This window comes from Crocodylus siamensis, chromosome 2 (genome assembly GCF_052110815.1).
Source record: "Crocodylus siamensis isolate JL-2025a chromosome 2, ASM5211081v1, whole genome shotgun sequence".
NCBI classification, from domain to species: Eukaryota; Metazoa; Chordata; order Crocodylia; family Crocodylidae; genus Crocodylus; species Crocodylus siamensis.
The window spans coordinates 110,046,792-110,069,371 of record NC_143396.1 but is presented as its reverse complement, the minus strand read 5'-3'; the positions used below and the strand labels follow the sequence as shown (position 1 = coordinate 110,069,371).

Sequence of the window (22,580 nt, the reverse complement as noted above, 5' to 3'; positions counted from 1 at the left end):
AGACAACCAATCTGCATTATACACATGACTTTCCACTGTACTTGAATTTACTGTATTTACTCGAATATAAGATAGTCCTGAACAGCAAGATGACCCTCCACCCCACCCCCAATAATAAGCTTCTATACACAGAAACTTTATAAATGTGTTATAATTTCCTGGTATAGAATCAAATTATTGGCAGTTTACCTTAAATTTGTCCAACTCCCACTATTAAAACAGGGGTAATAGTGGCAGGGGAAGGGTCAGGTGCTCCCCTTGCCCTCTGCCTCCCCTCCCCCCCACACAACTTTCCTCCCCTGCAGCCCCTTCCTTCCCTACTCCTTACTGTCAGGCCCTGCTCTCCTTGAACACATGTGAGGGGCAAATTTGAAAACACTAAAATTTGAAATAAATATGCTTGTAGTAATTTAGTTTATCTGAAATTGATGCATTATGTTTTTTTGAAACTGCTGCAAGTTTTAACAGAAGTCCTCCATAACCATAAGCTGCACTTTGGCACCTACTTACACATAATACAAAGCACACTGGATATTAATTCAAAGCCAAAAGGCTCATAATTTACCATATAGTTCACTGGGCTGGACCCCACCAGAATGAACAGTGTTTCAAGCCATATTGACCCCACAGCTCAGCACTGCTTAGTTTGTATGCTTACTCCAAATACCCCTCCCCCCAAATAAACTGCTAATTAGCCCCCAGTTCATAACTGGAAGTGGGTCTTCCTGTCACAAGTCCTGGATTCCTCCAAAAATGTATATGCAGACATGGTTCACAGCAACCTGAGCCAACTCCACCTTATGAAGGCAGGGCATACTAATCATATAATGACACAGGGAGAGAGAGAGAAGGATACTGAGTGAATAGTTTGGGGCCCCGTTTGGTAGTGTTTGCCAGACATTTAAACCTAGTGAGGCAACAGGAATCACTGGACATGGGAAAGAAAGGCACTGCTCAGCTGTGGAACTGAAGAGGAAGTCTAGTTATATTCAGCGTAGTAGCTGACCATGACTTGAAAAAGAGTCTGCACTGAGGGTGACTGAGAGAAATGGGCACTACCATATATCTTATTTAGATGGGCTGCACTAACCTATTCTTGTGGTAAGGGAAACACCATGTAGCTGGGTCCATGAAGGCAGTTTTCCTTAAGCGCCCAGGGGATAACTGCTCTTCTGGTGTGATTTAGTCAAGGTGTTGGGACTTTAAGTCCACTTTATGGAAATGGGAGGCTCCTCCCTAGCTTCCTCCTGTGGCCTTATGGAGAAGGGCAAGCACAACTTGGGGGCATCTGAACCCGAAGCCTCCAGGCTTGGGCCTACACATAGGATGCCTGCCAAAGACACAGAAAGATCTGAAGCCCCTTATGGGGGTAGAAGATGTTTGCTGGTTGTAGAGCCTTGGACTTAATTTGGCCGATTTGGCTTGGCACATGAAAAATTTGCCGCATATGGGCCGTGTGTTTTATAACCATGCTTAGGGTTGGCCTCATTTAATCAGTTTCATAGCTGGTTTCCATTACTGAGCACACAATGCTTCTGGCAGCAGTTTAATGATAGACAATGTATTTAATGAGGTTTCCCTGTATGCAAATACAAGAGGACGAGGTTTTCCCTGCCCCATGCTGATTGGGGATAAACTTAGTCTTATTTTCAAGTAAACAGAGTACTATGACATAAACCTGGAGACCAGAGTTCTCACCTTAAATGAGTTATATTACAGCTATCACTTTAAGGAAGTTTAGTAATAAAATCAGATAAACTCTGGCAATAAGCAGAGCTTGAAATAAAACTTCAACAGTTAGTTAAATTCAGAATTGACAAATCAACAACATTTTTTGGGATCATAATCAAGGGATTTAATCCCTACTATGCCCACCTTATTTAAGAAGTTGTACAACATCATGGTTTTTACTGTTTTTCACATTTATAACTATAATATGCAGTTAGCATCAAGTTGAGTTTGTCCCAAAATAAACAGTTGCAGATCCAGGCTTCAGCAGCAAGTAGTCTGTAACTGAACTTGAACAAATGAAAATAAAAACCCTATAGGAGATTGTAAACATAGCACAGAGTGCACAGAGAGGCTTTAAAGCTCACAGGAAGGCAACATGAACCCTTGCATTTTTCTACCTAAATAATATGGTATTAAAAGTCTAAGGCAAGATTCTATTACATCTATTAGACACTTTAGTGTGATCTTATTCTAGCCACCTCAAGTGCCTGAAAAACAATTAATGCAAAAGATGGATGTATCCTCCTCCTGTTCACAGGCCCATACTACTCCCAGGGCTTCAGAAGTATAATTCTATAGGACAACAGTCACACCCTGCAAACTGGATGCCATGCCCTACAGGAATCCCTTGCAGGAAGACTGTGGCCCAGGGCTGCCCACTCTCCTGCCATAAGCAAATAAATATTGCCTGCAAATAGGTGGTGCAAACTAGGTCTATGAATGGTCGCACTCGTATAAAGTCAGGCACGTCTCGTGTGACAAAGGGCTAAAAGATGTCTGTTTGCTCAGGTTTTGTGCTCCCATAAAAATTATGGTGGCAAGAAGGCCACAGCTGTTTGCAGCCTTTGTGACTTAGCCCTATGGCTAAGAGGATGGCATCTTACAAATGTAGCAAGTTAATGTTTTTTCAGAGACTTGAGCAGGACAGAAGAGAATCATTCTTTGGAACTTAATATGAAAAACAGAATAGGTCCCAAAAGTTCAAAATCTTTGTAGGTAGCAGCCAATATATTAACTAAGTATCCTGATAGAAGGAAACAAAAGACCACAATAGGCAGGTGAATGGAAGACAATTAAAGTCTTGTAATCTATTACAACAAATAAAATCTCTTACTCGTCATTTTGAAGGCCAACGTATCTGGGACTGGGAACCAACATGACTCTGACATTTTCTAGTTTTCCCTTCACAATGTGCATAAACTGGTCAAGGTGACTTGAAGGTGGTTTTGTGGTATATGTTAAGAAAGCATCATCAAAATTAATGCAGAGTGTTTGTGGCTGATAATGATTCCCAAATGCCAAGCGACCCTAAGTTAAAAGAAAGACAAATTACTCTTTGCTTACATAGCTTACACAGAAATAACTAAAAATGAAAAACTATGCAAGTAAAGACTACAGGTGGAAGCCTAGCCCTAAGTCACAGCAAAACTTCTATTGTTTTGAATAATAGGGCCAGGATTTTACCTTACATGCAGGTCTAACTCACTAACAGCAATAGGACTTCTTGCAGAAATATCAATGTGCTAAATTGTTAACGGTGAATTAAATGCAACACTACAAACAAACTTTTGAACATGGAAATTTTCATATCAATCGAATGGATTTTCTGGTGCATCACATTTGTGAAGTAAAGCTAACCTAAACTTTGAGGAATAAAAAAAGGGTCCAAATATTTTTATTTTAAAAAGTGACCAAAAAATAGCTTTAGTATCATGTACCATCCAGTCCTAATTTTCTGGTCTTGCTTCAAAAAATAAATAAATAAAACAAAAAGCATTTCAAAACATGTCTTCTGTTTTGTTTTTTCCAATGTTAGCAGGTCTTGTGCCGAAAAAGAACAGAGCCCATTTTCAATTACTTTCATGCTTGAAAAAAAGAAAAGCACAGAATGAAAATACAAAATCAAGCCAAATATAAAAATGAAGTCTTTAGTTGTGGAAATTTCAAAATTCTTTTTAGTCAGTCAAAAGGAATATTTCACTTACCGTGCTCACATTCACTTTGATGACAGGAATGAGGGATCTCCAGGAAGAGGAAGGGCCTTGAGATTCTGTTTTTACTTTAACACTGGAAAAAATACACACATGATAATACATATCCAACATTACAGAAAGAAAATAGGGGGGAAAAAAAAAAAATCAGAGTTAAAATCTTTTACAACTAACATCAGTTATTTTATTAAAAGCTGCTATGGTTTCTTTACTAAGTGCAGTAGTAGATTTTACTGGACATGCAGCAATAACTGTTAAAATCCCTTAAAATCTATGTTTAAGTACCACAGTTAATTGTAAGGACAGTCCAACTTAACAAGTAACATCTGTTTTTTCCTGTAAATTTTCATATTATACTCATTATACTAGTATAACATGAATTGTCTACCTGCTATTAAACTTAAGCAATAATGACCAAAGCACAGCACTATCTTAGAAAGAAACAACTGACTAGGAAGAGTTAATGGCCATCTTCAGAGGTTCAGGCCATTCACCTGAGAAAATACCCTGGTAACGATAGCTACAGCATACTAGCTATAGCCTTTCCAAACTGAAAGAAAAACACAGAGTAGACCTGAATATTTCTTTGTTTTTTTCTTTGAAAAAAATTAGCAGAAGTATTTACCAATATGGCCCAAGGCCTTTTCCAGAAAATTAAATGTGCCAAATATTAAAATCTTCATAAGTTTCATAGATAGTAGGGCTGGAAGGGACCTTGAAGATCATCAAGTCCAGCCCCCCGCCCCAGGGGTAGGAAGTCAGCTAGGGTCAAAGGATCCCAGCAAGATAAGCAACCAAACGTTTCTTGAATGAGTCCAAAGAGTAGGTGCCTGCACCACCCCAGGCCTTGGGGGGTTGGACAGTAAAGAAGTTTTTCCTTATGTCCAGCCTAAAACGGTCTTGGAAGAGTTTATGACTGTTGGAATCGGAAATGGCTTAAGCATTTAATACCTGTCTTTATTTCAGTCTTCAAAAATAGAGTAAAGCTGCCAGAGAGAACAGCAAAGATATGGAAGGAGACAAACAATCTAGCATAGAAGAACAACAGGTTAAGGCTTACTTAGAGAAGCAAGATGCTTTAAAAATCAGCAGGGTTGGATGGAACCCACCCTAAGGTACTAAAGGAATTGACTGAGGTAATTGTAGAGCTATTACAGTGTTGAGAATGAATGACTGAGGTAATTATAATAGCTCTACAATTACCTCAATCAATCACTCATTTCTCAACAATGAGAATTCACGGAGGTCAGGTGAGGTCCTGGACGACTGGAAAAGGGTAAACATCTTCCCTTTCTTGTAAGATGAGCACTTAGGAAGATGCAGGGATTACAGACCAGTTAGCCTGACCTTCAGTGAATATCATGGAGCAGGTCTTCAAGGAATCTATTACAAAGCACCTGGAACAGAAGACGGTGATCAGGAACAGCCGGAATGGAACTAACAAGTCATGCCTCACCGCCCTGTTTTCCTTCTATTAAGGTGACAGGCTCCGAGGATGGGAGAACAGCAATGGATGTGATATAACTTGACTTTAGCCTTTGAAAGTCTCCCACAATATTCTCATTAAACAAACAAACTAACAAACTACAGACTAGATGAAAGTACTCCAAGGTGGATACATAACTGGTTAGATCATTGTGCTCAGCAAGGAATCATCAATGGTTCCATGTCTACTTAGGAGGAGGTATCAAGTGCAGTTCCCCAGGGGTCTATCCTGGGTTCAGTACTTTTCAACATCCTCATTAATGATTTGAAAGATGGGACTGAGCACGCATGCATAGCAAATTTGCAAGTGACAAGCTGGGTGAAGTTGCAGGCGCTCTAAAGGGCAAGACTAGGATCCAGGGTGATAAGATAGGATGGAAAAATGGTCTGCAATCAGTGAGATAAGATTCAACAAGGCCAAGTGCAAAGTTCTGCATTTGGGACAAAATAATTGCATGCATGAATACAGACTGAGAAATCACTGGTAAGGTTGCAGAATTGCAGAGAAGGACCTTGGGGTTACAGTAGACCATATGAGCAAACAGCATGCTCTTGTTGCCAAAAAGGCCAACAGCATACAGAGTTGTGTCAACAGGAGTGTCATCTGCAGGTCAAGGGAAGCAATTCTTCTTTTCTATGCAGCACTGGTGAAGCTCCATCTGCACAACTGCATCCAGTTTTGGGTCCCACACTTCCAAGAAAGATGCGTATAGGTTTGAGAAAGTCCAGTACAAAGCAACAAAAATGATTTGAAGACTGGAAACTAAGACTTAGGAAGAGAAGCTGAAAGAGCTAGGGTTACCTGAGGGAGGATTTGATAAGAGTCTTCAAATACGAGAAGAGCAATTATAGAGAGGATAGAGATAGACTTATTCTCTGTGTCTGTAGGGGACAGGAGTAGAAGCAATGGCCTCAAACTGCACCAGGTTTTAGATTAGGAGAACCTTTCTATGATGGTGGTTAAGGATATAGGAACATGCTAACTAGACAAACTGCTAAATCTCTATCCCTGGAAAAACTTTCAAAAAGAGCAATATTTGGCTCATGGTTTAGTCAAGGATGATCCTGCCTTAAGCAGAGGGCTGGACTAAATGACCTTATGAAGTCCCTTCCAGCTCTACCTTCTGATGATAGTGTACCCCATTCAGTTGCCATTCCTGTACACCAATCATGACAATTTTGTGGATGAAACCAAAAAAAGATGCACATAAATGACTGATCACTGAAAAAAATAGATGAAGGGCAGAGACATTAGGACTCAGGGGAACATTTTTCACAGAAAAATCATTCACTGTCTGACCTCAGTTACTGTGTGCTCAGAGGACATCAACCCAACACCTTTAATAAGATGAACATGAGACCATAAATTAATTGGACACTAAGTACACCAGGGACAACACAGAAAATGATTTCCAGGGTCATTATAATCTACCAGATATTTGCTAACTTCTGCACTTCACAGGTGCAAGAATACAAGATCAACAGCACCTGTGAAAAATGAAGTTTTCATTGTGTAAGGCAGATAGTATTCCTGTCTATCCAACTTGCTAAAGCAAGATGTAAGACATCTTCCCACCTGTATGACTAATGAAACAGGATTTCTATAGGCAACTTCACTGAAAAGTTTTGATTTGTGGATTGGTAGGACCTATTCTTCATTTGCTGCAGAAGATGCAGAGTGAATGAAGTAGGGAGGTCACAAAAATAGAAGACAGTAACATAATTACATCAGTTCCTTCTTCAAATCTCCACCTTTCCCTCCAGAAAAACTTGCTCCAAATATGCCATTGCTCGTGTTTCCATCACCAGATCAGGGCCTCCTTGGCCAATCGACCCTAGGTTCACCATCAGTGTTAACGAGTCCTAATCCCAAACTGCCTACATTCCTAATCAGAGTCCTTCTCCACAACCCACTGCCAGTTCCATTTCAACAAGACTTAATTCCCTCTTTTCCCTTGGCCTCCATTGTGCCTCATCTCTTCCCACGCTAAGCTACTTCTGTGCTGCCTCAGTGCCAACACAGGAAGAGGGAGAGTCGCTGTTCTATTTTTTGCTGCCTGGAACCATCATGATCCAAAGCAAAATATTAAAAAGAGAAAAATGAAGTTGCAGCTCCTCTGACTCGAGCTACAGCATGAACAATCACTCTGTGAGGATACTACTTGTGCAGTCCTGTCTAGTCTAAAAGCTGTATCTAAGGGCATATTTAGTGAAGAGTCTGTGAAGGTCTAATCACAGGGGTGGGCAAAATGTGGCCCACGGGCCAGATGTGGCCTATCAGGCCATTCTATCTGGCCTGTGGGACCCCTCAAAAATTTAGAAAATTAATACCTGTCTGCCCCTGGCTGCCAGTCATGCGGCCCTCAATGGCTTGCCAAAATTCAGTAAGCGGCCCTCTGCCCAAAATAATTGCCCACCCCTGGTCTATCAGGTCTCAAGTAAACATACAAAAAAAAAAAAAAAAAGTTCGCATCTTTTTCAAAAGCATATAATCTCGCTGATTTCAGGCCAATTTTCTGGACAGCAGCAAAAAGCACATTCTTCACACAGAGGCTACTCCAAGGGTGGACAATTATTTTAGCTGGAGGAACCAGAAAAAAAACAAATAGTATACTAAAAAAAACATATATACACATATATATACACACACACATATATAATACAACATTTTAATTTTATTTAAAAAAAATTTGTCCCAAATTACATGCATTTGCATAGTGTATATAGAGGCAATCGCATAATAGCTAAAAAAAAGTCTTACTCTTACATATTGTGTGGGAGGTTTGTGGGGGGTGTAGGGGTGTGAGGGGAGCTTAGGGCCTGTGGAGGGGTGTGGGTGTCAGCGTGTGTGGAGTTTGCAGGCAGTGTATGCGGGATGTGGGGTTTGTGAGAGTGTGGGAGCCCCTTCCACATGCCCACTCCCAGCCCTTCCACGGCACACAGACCCTACTGCTGGGGGAGCAGCAGTACCCCCTTGGGTGCTTGCGGCTTATGTCAGACAGAGCCCCAGCAATGCCCAGCTCCAGCAGAGCCCTGGGAGCTGCAAGTGGTGGAACAGTCGACCCAGCCTGCTGGCAAATGTCTTCAAACTAGACCAATCTGCAACTAGACCAGTCTGGCTTGGTGCCAGCATGTGGGGGTCGTGGCACTACAGACAAGAGCTGTGCGCAAGCAGGCTGGGCTGGCTCCATGCTTCCATGTGGGGCTTCCAGCACCCAAGTAAGAAGCCACACATGATGGCAAAGAACCTGCCAGGCCAATGGCACATGACTCCCCATGGTTTCTGGTCTGTACACTATCAGGCCGGGCGGGCTCCATGCTGCCATGTGGGCTCCCGACACTTACAGGCAGGAACACGTGCCACTGGGTCAGGCTGGCTCACTGGAATGCTGGGAGCCCCACACAGAGGCACGGAGCTAGCCTGGCCTGGCCCGGCCCAACCCAACAGCATGCAGCTCCCGCCTGTGGTGCCGGGAACCACACGGGGTGGCATGGAGCCAGCCTGGTCTGGGTTCAAAGGCACATGCCAGCTGGGGGGGCAGGGGGGAAGAGAAGGGGAGGCTCTGCCTGCTGCAAGCCATGAACACCCCAAGGGCCTGCTGCCTGCTACTGCTGCTGCCAGCAGTGCAAGCTGTGCACCATGGAGAAAGGGGCAGCCCCCCACACACAAACCCCCCCTGCACTCCCCACGCCCACCCATCCACACACGTGTGCCATCAGGCCAGGCAAGCTCCCTGCCACCATGTGCGACTCCTGGCACTGCAGGCAGGAGCTTCCCTCCCCACTCACCAGCTGTCCAGAAAACCACCGTTGCACTCAGTGCCCCCAGCTGGAGTGCTGGGAGCTCCACAGAGGTGAAGGTACAGAGCCCACCCAGTCGAATGGCGCATGACCTCTGAAAGCCCATGCCTCCCTATGGCTTTCAGTGGGGCAGCCACTGGCCGGTAATAATTGTTTTTTGGAGGGGCCCTGTGGAGCAGATAGAATGGCATGGTGGGCCGCATCCAGCCCAAGCCATATTTTGCCTGCCCCTGGGCTACACTCTAGCAAATTTCAAGTCCCTGTGGCAAGGCATGGAAGTTCCCTAGCAGTGGTTCTCCATAAAGTAGCTCATACCATTGTACACAGGGTATACAGGAGGACTCTCCCCAATCCAATTATTTTTAATATGACAAAATAAACAAACGAATAGGAAAGCAAAGCTTCCCCCCCCCCCCCCAAAAGAAACCCAGGAAATTAGAAGGATTTTGAAGCTCTGGAACACCAGAGGCAGCAAGAAGGCACAGCAGCCCCCCTGGCTCTCCAGAGACCTAGCGGACCTACTGTGGCTAAAAAGGAAAGCCTACAAAGGATGGAGGACAGGATTCACCTCCAAGGAGGATTACTCTGCGCTGGTCCGGTCCTGCAGGGAGCAAACCAGGAAAGCCAAGGCTGCAACTGAACTCCAACTAGCTTCAGGCATCAAGGACAACAAAAAGTCCTTTTTCAGATATGTGGGGAGCCGGAGGAAAAGCAAGGGCAATGTTGGACCCCTGCTAAACCAGATGGGGCAACTGACAACTGAAGCCCAGGAAACAGCCAACCTATTAAATAGGTACTTTGCATCAGTCTTTCATCAGTCACACGGGATGCCCATGCCTGCTATGGGACAGGGAAATCTGGGTGAGGGGGGATCCCCTACCCTCCATCAATGCTGACCTCGTGAAGGAACACCGTGAGAAGCTGGATACCTTCAAGTCAGCTGGCCCTGACAACCTGCACCCCAGGGTACTCAAGGAGCTGGCGAGCGTCATAGCCCAGCCCCTGGCACGGATCTTTGAAAACTCCTGGTGCTCTGGTGTAGTGCCCAAAGACTGGAAGAAGGTCAATGTGGTGCCGATCTTCAAGAAAGGGAGGAGAGTGGATCCGGCTAACTACAGGCCCATTAGCCTGACTTCTATCCTGGGGAAGATCTTAGAAAAGTTTATTAAGGAGGCCATCCTTGAGGGACTGGCCCAGGCTAACATTCTAAGGGACAGCCAGCATGGGTTTGTTGCAGGTAGGTCTTGTTTGACCAATCTCATTTCCTTCTATGACCAGGTGACCTATCACCTGGACGAGGGAGAAGAGATTGATGTCATATACCTTGACTTCAAAAAAGCTTTTGATCTGGTATCCCATGATCACCTCTTGGCCAAACTGCCCAGTTGTGGCCTTGGCTCCACCACGATCCGCTGGCTGGGAAATTGGCTCCGTGGTCAGAGCCAGAGGGTTGTGATTGATGGCAGTCACTCATCGTGGTGCCCTGTGACCAGTGGGGTCCCTCAAGGCTCTGTCCTGGGACCCATACTGTTCAACATCTTCATTAACGATGTGGACATTGGAGTCAGGAGTGGACTGGCCAAGTTCGCCGATGACACCAAACTTTGGGGCAAAGCACCCACGCCAGAAGATAGGCGGGTGATCCAGGCTGACCTGGACAAGCTCAGCAAATGGGCAGACGAGAACCTGATGGTGTTTAACACCGAAAAATGCAAGGTTCTCCACCTTGGGAGGAAAAACCTGCAGCACCCTTATAGGCTCGGCAGTGCTACGTTGGTTAGCACTACAGAAGAAAAAGACTTGGGGGTCATCATTGACCACCAGATGAACATGAGCCTCCAATGCGATGCTGCGGCTAGTAAAGCGACCAAAATGCTGGCGTGCATCCATAGATGCTTCTCGAGCAAATCCCGGGACATCATTCTCCCCTTGTACTCGGCCTTAGTGAGGCCGCAGCTGGAGTACTGCGTCCAGTTTTGGGCTCCACAATTCAAAAAGGATGTGGAGAAGCTTGAGAGAGTCCAGAGGAGAGCCACGCGCATGATCAGAGGTCAGGAAAACAGATCTTACGATGACAGGCTGAGAGCCATGGGACTCTTTAGCCTGGAAAAGCGCAGGCTCAGGGGTGATCTGATGGCCACCTATAAGTTTATCAGGGGTGACCCCCGGGATCTGGGGGAACGTCTGTTCACCAGAGCGCCCCATGGGATGACGAGGTCGAACGGTCACAAAACTCCTGCAAGACCGTCTCAGGCTGGACATAAGGAAGAATTTCTTTACTGTCCGAGCCCCCAAGGTCTGGAACAGTCTGCCAGCGGAGGTGGTTCAAGCGCCTACATTGAACACCTTCAAGAGTAAATTGGATGCTTATCTTGCTGGGATCCTATGACCCCAGCTGACTTCCTGCCCTCTGGGCAGGGGGCTGGACTCGATCTCCCGAGGTCCCTTCCAGCCCTAATGTCTATGAAATCTATGAAATCTAAGATTCTGCCAATACAGAACTGGTCCTGAAACTTCAGCTGCTGTTTATATATGTTCTTCCTCGAGATACTGCTTTCTGGTTACTTCTCTATTATTTGGTGTCCCTATCATTCCTATAATTAATCCCTTTCATAAATTTCATCCATTACCGTATTTTGTCCCATTATTCTAAGCATATTTTACAGCAAGTCTCTAATCAACACAGGAAGAAAAACTGTTTAAAATGTACTTAACCAATTACTTTCCTATTTGCACTACCTTCCAGCAAAGACTATTAATGGTGCTGAAAACTGAACCTGGACTGATAGGTTAGGGCAGTGTTTTTGATAAAGACAAATACTGAAATAAAGTTATAATATTTTACCTTTCAAGATTGGCATGTGTTCTTTGTCTCCCATTTACTTGTGCTTTTTCATCCTCTCTCTTTGGTGGAATTATTGTCGGATCCAGACCAAATAAATCTTGAAGCTGTCCATAAAGCTCAGAGCGGTTGTAGACATGAAATTCAAAATCATTCACCATGATGTATAGTCTTGTTTCTGACTTTGGATCTGAAGTGCAGCAGAAAATACAGATTATTCTACAATTCTATTCAATTATGGTGACCACCTTCTCAAAAAGCAAAAGCTGGACACCAAGCCTCCACAGCCTGCTTTGCCCTCCTATACCGGGTCCTGCCATGGAAGCCCCAGTAGGAAAGCAGCATGACAAGAAGCCCTAAGCCTGCAGTGGGCAGCCCACCCCCAATCCCGCACACAAACCTGGGGGGGGGGGGGCCTCCTCCCCAGGAGTGCACACAACAGCAAGGAGCCTGAGCCCCCCTTCATGGACAAGCCACCCGTGGTTCCATCCCACTCTCAGACCAGGCCAGTTTCCCATGTTTTTCTCCTTAAAAGGAGAAAATCCATATTTTTCTGAAGCGAAAAACACCCCCCAGATCCCCGAACATGATAACTGAGATGAGAGTTGCTATGGTTTGACTGGGTCAAGGGAAATCCAGAACAAATGCTGTCCTGGAGTCATTCCATCAAGGACTGGGACACAATGTTCACATTTTGGGACTGTCCCACCCAATTAAGGATGACTGGTCACCCTAATTCCAGTAGTTCCTCATTATCATTAAAACAGGTTATTCAAATGTCCACTCATTTTGGAGACCGAACTCTGTATTTCAAAGACTGGTTTTTAAGAACAAATCCTAAAGAATGAAAAATAAGAGAAAGATCCAGAGAACATAACAAGTATTTTTGCATTAGGTTGCCAAATATGCAAAAACAATTGTGTTTCTAGCAAACTACAACAGTAGAGATTTCCAAGAGCAGGGATGGGCAATTCTTTTAGCTGGAGGGCCATTTAGTGGGTTTTGGTGAGCTGTAGAGCACTGCAATAGCAGCCCTGCTCTTTTACAGGTGCATGACCCCTGGTCAGCATCTTGGGACTAGAAGCCCCTCCCCTTACGCCCAAGAAGTACTCGGGGGGGGGGGGGGCAGGGAAGAGGGTTGCCATCTTGGAAATAAAAAATCCAAATCATATACCAGAAGTCAAACATCTGATATAATGTATTTTAAAGTTATTTAAGAAAAATTATTATCCTAAATTGTGTGTGCAGCTCCTGGGACTCCACCAGGAAGCAGGAAGCTCCTTAACACTTCTGACAGAGTCCCAGGAGCTGCAAATGGTGACAGGGAGCTGGGCCAGGCCATTGGCTCCATTACACAGGGCTTCCTCCCAGTTGTGCACAAATCCCAGGAGCTGCTCCGAGCCCTGAATAAGAGACACAGGCTGGCCTGACTCCACTCTTCGTCGCCACATACAGTTCCCAGAATTAGCTGGAGCCATGCGTCGCCAGGTGGCAGCACCCACCTGAGCCACGAGCGCCCCAAGGACCTGCCCTCGCTACTGCTGCTGCCATGGGGTCAGGGGATCTCCACACACGCCCACTCTCCCTCACCCCATACACTCACACCCTGCCCACCCAAGCTCCATGCTCCTACCACCCTGCTGGGGTTGATTTAAATCCTAAAATACTTAAATGATGACATAATATGCCAATTTTCAAGATTTGGGATTCATGTTAAAATAAGAACGCAGTGTATTAAAATAGTGATGCTTATAGCACATCATAGAATCAAATCTGAACTGGCAATAAAAGTGAACTAAATAGTATAGCATTAATTCAAATTGCTATTGCAAGTGATTACTTCATTAGCACAAGATATTTAGAGCCTTACTCAAACTTTTGATTTAGATGTGGTTCAGTAGTAACCTAAAGTTATCACCATTTGGCAGCTTACAGAAAATATATTTGTGATCTCACTTCAATTCACCAGTATACACAAGATCAGTCAACATCCTGACAGCACCCACATTAGCTGCCTACACAAAGATGCCAAGAACCGAACAAGTAGACAGACTGACTAACTTCACACTTAATATTTTCAGTTGTATATCTGAGGTTTGTAAACTTGCAGTTAAACTTTCTATCCTGCTACAATGAAAGAGTATTTCGGCCTCAACTTCTTTAAAATGATCATGCACTGGTTATTTTTGTATTAGAATCATATGAATTCTTCTTCAAAAGGAACTAAATCCTAAAAGAAGTGGAAAGGATAACAAGTAGACATGGGGAAAATCAAGATGAATGGTCATTCGAAAATCCCACACCATTTCAGTGAACAGCACACGTTTACAAAAAAAAAAAAAAAAAAGCGGTAGTGTTAACCTTTTTTAACCCCTCTAATGATTGGGAAGTCTACCTTAGCCTTCCATCCTAAAGTTTTCACCACTGCTACCACAGAAGGAACACAAAAGAAAAAGCTACTGGCATTTTATTCTGAAGACAGATTACAGGGCTGCTTTAGACTACACACTGGTAAAAATGGCAGCGGCTGACAGCGGGTTATCTACAAGATAAATCAGCACTGATGCTACTGATGGAGCTATGTGGCTCCAGCAGAAGCTTTTCAGAACATAAAATGTAGCCTAAACAAGGCTTTGTAGAGCAAACCCACTCTTACTAAAAAGGTTTTACAAATTCATTTTGGCCAACCAACATAATAAAAAAATCTGTTCTTCCTCTGTTTAGTCATGCTAGCTTAAGGTTTGGAAAGCAAGCTGTCCAGAGGCCTGGATCTTTGTCATTTAAAAAAAGAAATAAAAGGACAGCTCTTCAGTATTCAGAAAAGAAAACGATTGGAGGAAACCACTGATGCTGAAAATTAGAGCAACACATGGAAAATTTAACTAATAAGTTTAAATGACACCTTATCTTTAAGATTACACACACAAACATACACTAATGGATGAGGAAAAATGCAAAATCTGAAGATAGATTAAACTAAATTGCCTGGAACATTGCAATGTGAAGATTTAAAACTCTTTCTAGATAATATTTTATGGCTATGTTGAACCTTTTATCTGAAAAAGTATACCACCACTGTCACATGAAGAAGCAAGAACAGACACATTGAACAGGAGCATTTAAGTGACTTGGTCAAAGAGTCACATTGCATGTCATTGGGAAAATGATGAAACACACGTTAACCTTTTTATCTGAACTCTTCCAGTTCAGTTCAGTCAGCTGGAGACCGATACATTCAATTCATGCACTACATTGATCAGGCATGAAAAACAGCTAATGGAAAACCTTGTTGACAGATCTGATGCTGGGATTCTACCCAATTTTATCCGTATCTCAAATTAATTCTTAAGTATGAATGAACAAGTTTACTTGAACTGGCATGGGGCATGCTGAACCAACTTAACTTTCAAAATTGCAGTTTACCATATTTACTTGAATCCAAGGCACAGATTCTTCCTACGTAGTTTTAGACTGGCATACTGGCCCAGGGCACAGGGTAGCTCAGTTCCAAGTGGCGGGGGGCAGGTATAGAAAGGGGGTGGACGTCTGGCCTCTTGTCCCCATTGCTGCTTTCCCTGTCCAGGCAGGGAGGCAGGGGGACTACAAACTTAAGGTGACCCAAAATATTAAATTATACACATGGAAAATTATAAGTGTATTAATTAGATTTTATACCTGGAAAATTATTATTATGGCGTGGTCTAAAATTCAAAGTAGTCTTAGGTTGGGTAAATATGGTAACAATTACTAAGACATTAAAAATTATAACTACTGCCATTAATGCTGCTAATTTGTACCAATTTGCCAAAACAAACAAACAAAAAACTACATACACTTGACACTTGCTTGACAAAAGGAGTTGTGTCTGTACAAATGAATACTCTGATCACAAACCAAAGCAAGAACTGCATACATTTCTCAGCCACTTGCTAACTGTTGAGTGGCATATATATATGAAAATTTCATTGTGTCAGTATAACTCCCGGGATGCACAACTCCACAGAGATGCTTAAATTGTCAGTTTCAAGAGACTGAATTGAACTGTCTTCTGCTCCTCGTAGGTTGTCATGTAGATATGAGTTCAGGCTTAGTAGACAGCTTGTGAGAAACTTGCACAGTAATTATGCATTTGTGGATAACCAGAAGAGTCCTTTTTCCACCGGCTTCATACAATACGAGCATATTAAACAATTAAGTGTGCATGTTCCTGTACCCAGAGATGACCCGAGCAGGGTGTGGGGCGCAGGGCAAATCAGCCTGTGCGGAGCCCTGCCCCTGGACACAAGGAAGCCAGTGGTGGATTCAGCGGGCGGCAGCGGGGTGCCAAGCAGCCAGATGTGAAGCCGGCAATAGCGTGGAATTGCCATGTTGCTCCACCTGGCTCTGCAGGGCCCCACAAAAGTGTGGGGCCTGGGGAGGTCAGCTCGATTCAGCCCCCCTGGGACAGTCCTGCCTCTACCACATTTCCATTTGCTGTAAAACCTGCTTCTTTCAGCATCTCACTCTATATCTTCACTCATATTACACTAAGCTATACACTGTAAGCTTCTTCTAGAAGGGACAATATCTTTGCGTCTTCCATCAAGTGTGCTTTAGATACTATAAAATAATTTATAGAATTACAATGAGCACTAAATTCACACCAATACACAACAGACATTTTTGTACATACAAAACTGCGGAACGATACCCCATGAAGTAGACTTCACTACCAAGGAACAACAAAAAAGTTTGAAATTCTTTGATCTCATACAAAACATTTAGTGCCATATCATGACTGATCTTTTTGGTGGCAGCATGACCAAACTGTTTAGTTACATGAAATATGCAAACAATTTTCCCCATAATGACTTAGATGAGTTCCTATATATTTTTTTTTTAAACACAAGACCAGAGTGCCTCTAAAATACCATCAGCATTTCTAACTAAAATTATGTACGTAGGAAGATAAAGCAATTTAAGTATCTGTTATTTAAGTTTTGTTCCCTAAACACCACGTTCACCTACATGCTTATCTGCAAATAAAACATCTACCTTATATCCTTTACACAAGTTACCAATGCTCACCATAATCCTACAGTTAGCTTTAAAAATTTAACTCAATTTTCTCAATATCCATATGATCTTTAAATTATTGGGTTGACTGTAAATTTCTCATTTGTAAATGTAAAATAAAAAAAATAAGCTGCATACATTGCTAGTGAGTTGACGGCATTAGATGAATTAATTATACATAAAATGGGAGTATACAGTAGTTCACCTGAAGCATCTTTACATTAGCAACACATTATCCAGAAATATTTAAGTAGTACATTTCCTTTAGCCAGACAGCAATTTCATTAAACGAATGAAATGTGTTAGAATTAGGTGTGTGCGAAGTGGACCTATTCAATTCGGATTTGGCCAGATTTGGGGGATAGCGATTCAATTAGCTGATTTGGACCACTGTCCAGATTCAATTCGCCCAAATCCAAATCTGAAGAGTCAATTCCAATTTGGGGAAAAAAATAAAATTAAAAAAATAAAAAAATAAAAATCAGTGATTCAGCCATAACACAGCTTTATATGTTTTTTCTACAAACCTTGAGGTACCAGGCGCAGCTTGGGAATGCTGAGATGGTAGGGAGGATGGAGCATCTCACAAGAGCACGGGGGGTACTTCCAGTCCAGTTCTGGATCCACCACCAAGTGCCCGGGAGACCCCCTCAAGCCCCTGCACCTTGGCGATCGGCTGCGGGGGGACCCCGGGTGTCCCCCAGACTCAGGAGGCACCAGTCACCAAGCCAGGGGGTAGGGGGGGATCCCCTGCGTGCTCCACAGCGGACCCGGAAGTGGACCAGAAGTGTTCTGGTCCACTTCCGGGTCTGCCACCAAGTGTGCTGGGGACCCCCCCACGTTCCCGTGGGACGCTTCACCTGCCCCACCACCTCAGCATTCACAAACCACCTGGTACCTTGAGGTATGTAGAAAAAATAAAAAAAACTTACAAAGCTGTGTATATGTCCAAATCATCAAATCTCTCCAAATCAAATCAGAGGCTTCTGATTCATTTCAGAGAGATCAATGGGTCTCCTGATTCGATTTGGATTCAGAGATTCAACCGCCAAATCAGGCCAAATCTCCTCAAAATCAAATCAATGACCGAAGCTTCACACAACTCTAGTTATAACACTCCTATTAAAAAAGCTGTATTAAAAAAATAAAAATTAAAAATTAAAAAAATAAAAAGTCTGTAAAATATTTCGTGTAAATGTAGGGGGGAAAAAGCTTTGTCCTCATTTCCATTCATCAACATTTTTCCTGCCCCCAACATATTTTTACTCAAGGCAAGGAAATAAAGAAGTAAAACATATTCAAATATTTTAATACTGAATAGGAAAAAGCAACACATCATATCCTATTTTCTTGCCTGCAGCTAAACTTAATATGACAATTTAACTAACCCAGCCAAAAATGTTGGCAATACTTACCTTCCTCAAAGTTTAAAATCACTAAGCATATTCTTTGATAATACATATTTACTAGGGGTGCACCAATAAAGATTCTCTTGTTAATACCAACAGCGATTATTCACCAGGCATATTGGCCAGTACTGATCAGATAACTGATTTATAGGAATGTAGCCAGGGAGCATCGAGAGCAGCGCCCTGAAGGCAACTCTGTGGATGGGAAAGGGCTTGGCAGGGAGGAGATCGAGGCCTCCACAGCAAGGGAGTAAGTGGGGCTGGTGCTGGGGCTCTAGCAGGGCAAGGCAAGGAATGGGACCTCGGGACCAGGATGGAGCCACAGGTGGCTCATCCAGGAGACGAGCATCCCAGCACTTGAACCAAAAGCTCATCAAATGAACTTTAGTTCAAACACCATCGCCACCATTTTTAAGTGCTGGGATGCTTTTAACCAGAGTGGAACTCAGCAGGGGGAGGATAGAGGAAGGATGCCCACTGTGGTCTCAGGGCTCTTTGCCCTGCTGCCTTTGTCCCAAGAGCCACATACTGGCCACACTGTGCCTCCTGCCCAGCCAGCAGCTAGAAGCACAGCTTGCCACCGCCACTGCCACCAGATAGGCAGGAGGCACATAGCCAGCACACAGCTCCCAGGACAAAGGCAGCAGGCTGAAGAGACCCCAAACGCACGGCCCGCCTGTGCCCTTGCCACACTCAGCTCCGCTCCAGTTAAAACCACCCCAGTGCTTAAAAATGGTGGGGCAGTGCTGGAACTAAAGCTCATTCAATTAACTTTGGTTCAAGTGCCCCCACTGCCATTTTTAAGTACCGGGACACCGATTGCCTGGACGAGATGCCTGCAGCTCCACCCTGCTCCCCCAAGGTCTCATTCACTGCCCTGCCCCAGCCCCTAACCCTGCCCCTGCCCCATTCCCTCCCTCCCTCACGGTGGGGGCCTTGATTTGCCCCCCAACCCACATTCTTTCCCCTCCACAAACTTACCTGTAGAGCTCTGCTCTCCACACTGCCCAGCTGCACTCCCGGCCATGTGCATGCTGCAGCTGCACACATGCACAGTGTCTAGGGGCCCCAGCCGGAAGGCACATTATAGTTATTGGTACATTATCAACTACACCAGCCAAAAAAAAGCTGATAGCCGATAATGTTAATTTGCCTTTTATAGCTGCCAATTTGATATGGCATCGATATATTGATTTGCCTCTAATAATTATTAAAATATTCCTATCATGTCTATCCAGGTGATGTAATAGGCCCTCAAGGCTTGGCAGGTTATCAATAACTCTAATAAATAAGTACATTAATACTGTTTAATCTCAAACAGCTGTTATCTTCTGTAACTGAAAAAGTCAAGTAACCCAAAAGGGGCTTATTTATTTTCTTTCTAATTTATTCTGGAGTCAAGATGCAATGAAGTGCTTTAGATCTGAGAGGTGAACTGTGACTAGACCTCCTTCACATGTCATCATCTTTAAAAGGATTAAGAGTTTTTATTCAATGTCTTCATCAACGATCTGAAAGATAGCATAGAGTGCACCCTCAACAAGTCTGCAGATGACACCAAGCTCGGGGGAGCTGTAGATACTGAAAGGTAGTGCTAGGATTCAAAGCAACTTAAACGAATTGGAGGATTAGGCCAAAAGGAATCTCATGAGGTTCAACAAGGACAAGTGCAAAGTCCTGCACTTAGGACAGAGCAATCCCATGCACTGGTACAGGCTGGGGGCTGACTGGCTGGGCAGCAGCTCTGCAGAAAACAACCTGGGGGTTACAATGAACAATAAGCTGAATATAAGCCAGCAGTGTACACTTGTTGCACTGGTGGGAGTGTTGCCAGCAGGTCAAGGGCAATGATTATTCCCCTCTATTCAGCACTGGTGAGGCCACATCTGGAGTGCTGTGTTCAGTTTTGGGCCCCCCACTACAGAAAGGATGTGGACAAATTGGAAAAAGTCCAGCACAGGGCAACAAAAGCAGTGAGGGGGCTGAGGGACGTGACTTCTGAGGAAAGGCTGAGGGAACTGGGCTTATTTAGTCTAGAGAAAAGAAGACAGAGGGGATTTAATAGCAACCTTCAACTTCTTGAAGGGGGATTCAAAAGAGGATGGAACTAAACTGTTCTCGGTGGTAGCAGATGACAGAACAAAGAGCAACAGTCCCAAGTTGCAGCAATGAAAGTATAGGTTAGATATTAGGAAAAAAATTTTCACTAGGAGGGTAGTAAAACACTGGAACAGGTTACCCAGAGAGGTGATGGAATCTCCATTCTTGGAGGTTTTTAAGACCCAGCTAGACAAAGCTTTGGTTGGGACAAATTAGTTGAGGATGATCTTGCTTTGAGCAGGGAGTTGGACTAGATGACCTCCCGAGTTCCCTTCCAACCCTAATTTTCTATGATTCTAAGAGCTCCATCTGTCTCTGGTAACATGAAGCAATTCAAATTATGAAGCACATTTTACTCCCAACGACAGTCAGGAGGTATGGGGAAATGATTTTTTTTTCAGAAGTGCTCCCCCAAACGAAAGGCAAAAGTACCCCTCATTTTCCCAATGCCAGTGTATAGTTTCTTAATTGGAAAAGTGGTAATTACATTTAGACACATAAGCAAATGATGTCGTGTGTTTTCCAGAAGAGTTGGATTCCATAACAGAAGATGGAGGAATGCATTTCAGTTTCTCAAGGGTAACAATCAAGTCCAACCCAGGCACCAGCCCATCTATCCCATCTATACTGGACTAGATCAGAGGACTGGGGTGAATAAAAATATAAGAACTACTCCCATCAAAATGAACTCAGGGTAATTATCATAGCACCAAAGGCAGCAATAGAACACACCTGGCTTCTTCTCAAATTCCTTTCACATTGATTTGACCTGCCTAGTATACCACATACTGACCCGATAACAAGTGGATTGTACTTGGTAGGTCAAACAAAAAAAAGAGTTTAAAAAACACAAACTTGAATAGGAGTCTACTATAAACATCACACAATGATGAATTTCTACAGCTGTACCCTTCAAAATCAAAGCAAGCAATGAAGATTAACATTTTCTGTGCTCTACCACAAAAGCAACAAGACATAGAAAATGCAAAGTATCCTGAACATTTAAGCTAGGAACAGAAATTACACAAACTGGTATAAGTGATCAGAAACAAGTGCAAATCTGTAATACAACAGAAGTTCAGTGTACATAAACTGCTTTCAAAATGGCTGAAACTAGTTTAAGGTAAACCTGGATGGATGTAGTATCACACTTCACTGGGTTAGGTTAACTCAGTTTATTGAACTTCTGTGCCAAATCCCTTGCAGATTCAAGTTAACTCACAGTCCTCCAACATCCCAGGAGGCTTTGCACCTCCCCCATAAACCCACCCCTTACAGCGTGGGCAGGCTAGCCTTCATCTAAACTGTCTACTCCAGCTAAGCAAGGAGGCACGCCCTAGCAACCCCTGGCTTCAGGTCTGGCCCCAGGCCTGGCCCACTTGAGACATGTGGATACATTTCCAGAATCAAAAGTGGATGTCCGTTCATTCACATGCTTATCAGTTCAATCTATGCAGCTTCAACTAACCTGAGAAGATTGAATCAATTTAGCCTCAGGCTTCTTAACTGTCTCTACTTTGCCTTGATAGACTACATCAAGAATTGGAAGCCTGTTGCCAGTGCAAGCCAGAGCTTCTCAGCTGTGTGCTTTTGTTCTCCTAGCAGTTGGTCAGCAAGAGCAGTAAGCCAGATAGGCTTATCCCTGGAATGACTTGCAGTTAACTTGAATGACCGGCAGTTATCACAAAGATACACAATGGACTTGTACACCTGTAAGGATCCAGGGACAATAAAAAAAAAGGTTCTTTCCAAGGAGAACTATGATGCCTGTTTACAGCCAAAAGGAAGAGTGCCACTACTTCTCTTCTCTAAATATTTAGTAACCTCAAGTGCAGGGGGGGTTGGTTGGTTTGTCTGGATTTTTGTTTTATTAGGTTGTTTGCTTTCAAATTTTTGCAGTGATATTCTTCACTGAATCTCTTAAAGTAGCTGGGATTTCTATGCTCCTGTACTACCAAGGCTTTAGGCATATAACTGATATTAAAACAGAATCTCCCATATTATTTCAGGATTTTACAAGACCATCAGGGTGTCCTGCATTTTAGCTGCAAAGCTGAAGAGTCAATTCAGAGACTGACTTTTACTGGTTATATTTAAAATCTTTAAAATCACAGAGACTATTTTGTCCAGGGAATATACTTTATATATTCCTTTTTTTTTTTAAAC

The 22,580-nt window shown here is 43.5% G+C and overlaps 1 protein-coding gene across 7 annotated transcripts in view; it reads right to left on the bottom strand.

Moving 5' to 3' along the window:
* BLTP1 (bridge-like lipid transfer protein family member 1) overlaps window positions 1–22,580 on the bottom strand; it is a 245,235-nt gene that overhangs the window by 187,080 nt on the left and 35,575 nt on the right. For 6 of the 7 annotated variants that reach the window (XM_090036587.1, XM_090036588.1, XM_090036592.1 and 3 more), the window contains exons 6-8: window positions 11,854–12,040; window positions 3,717–3,798; window positions 2,846–3,039 (exon numbers count right to left, since the gene is read on the bottom strand). In XM_090036587.1, coding sequence (XP_089892713.1) covers window positions 2,846–3,039; window positions 3,717–3,798; window positions 11,854–12,040 — 463 coding nt within the window. Of the gene's footprint in view, window positions 1–2,845; window positions 3,040–3,716; window positions 3,799–11,853; window positions 12,041–22,580 lie in introns of those variants that run through there. The other variant, XM_090036593.1, reaches the window with a different exon arrangement.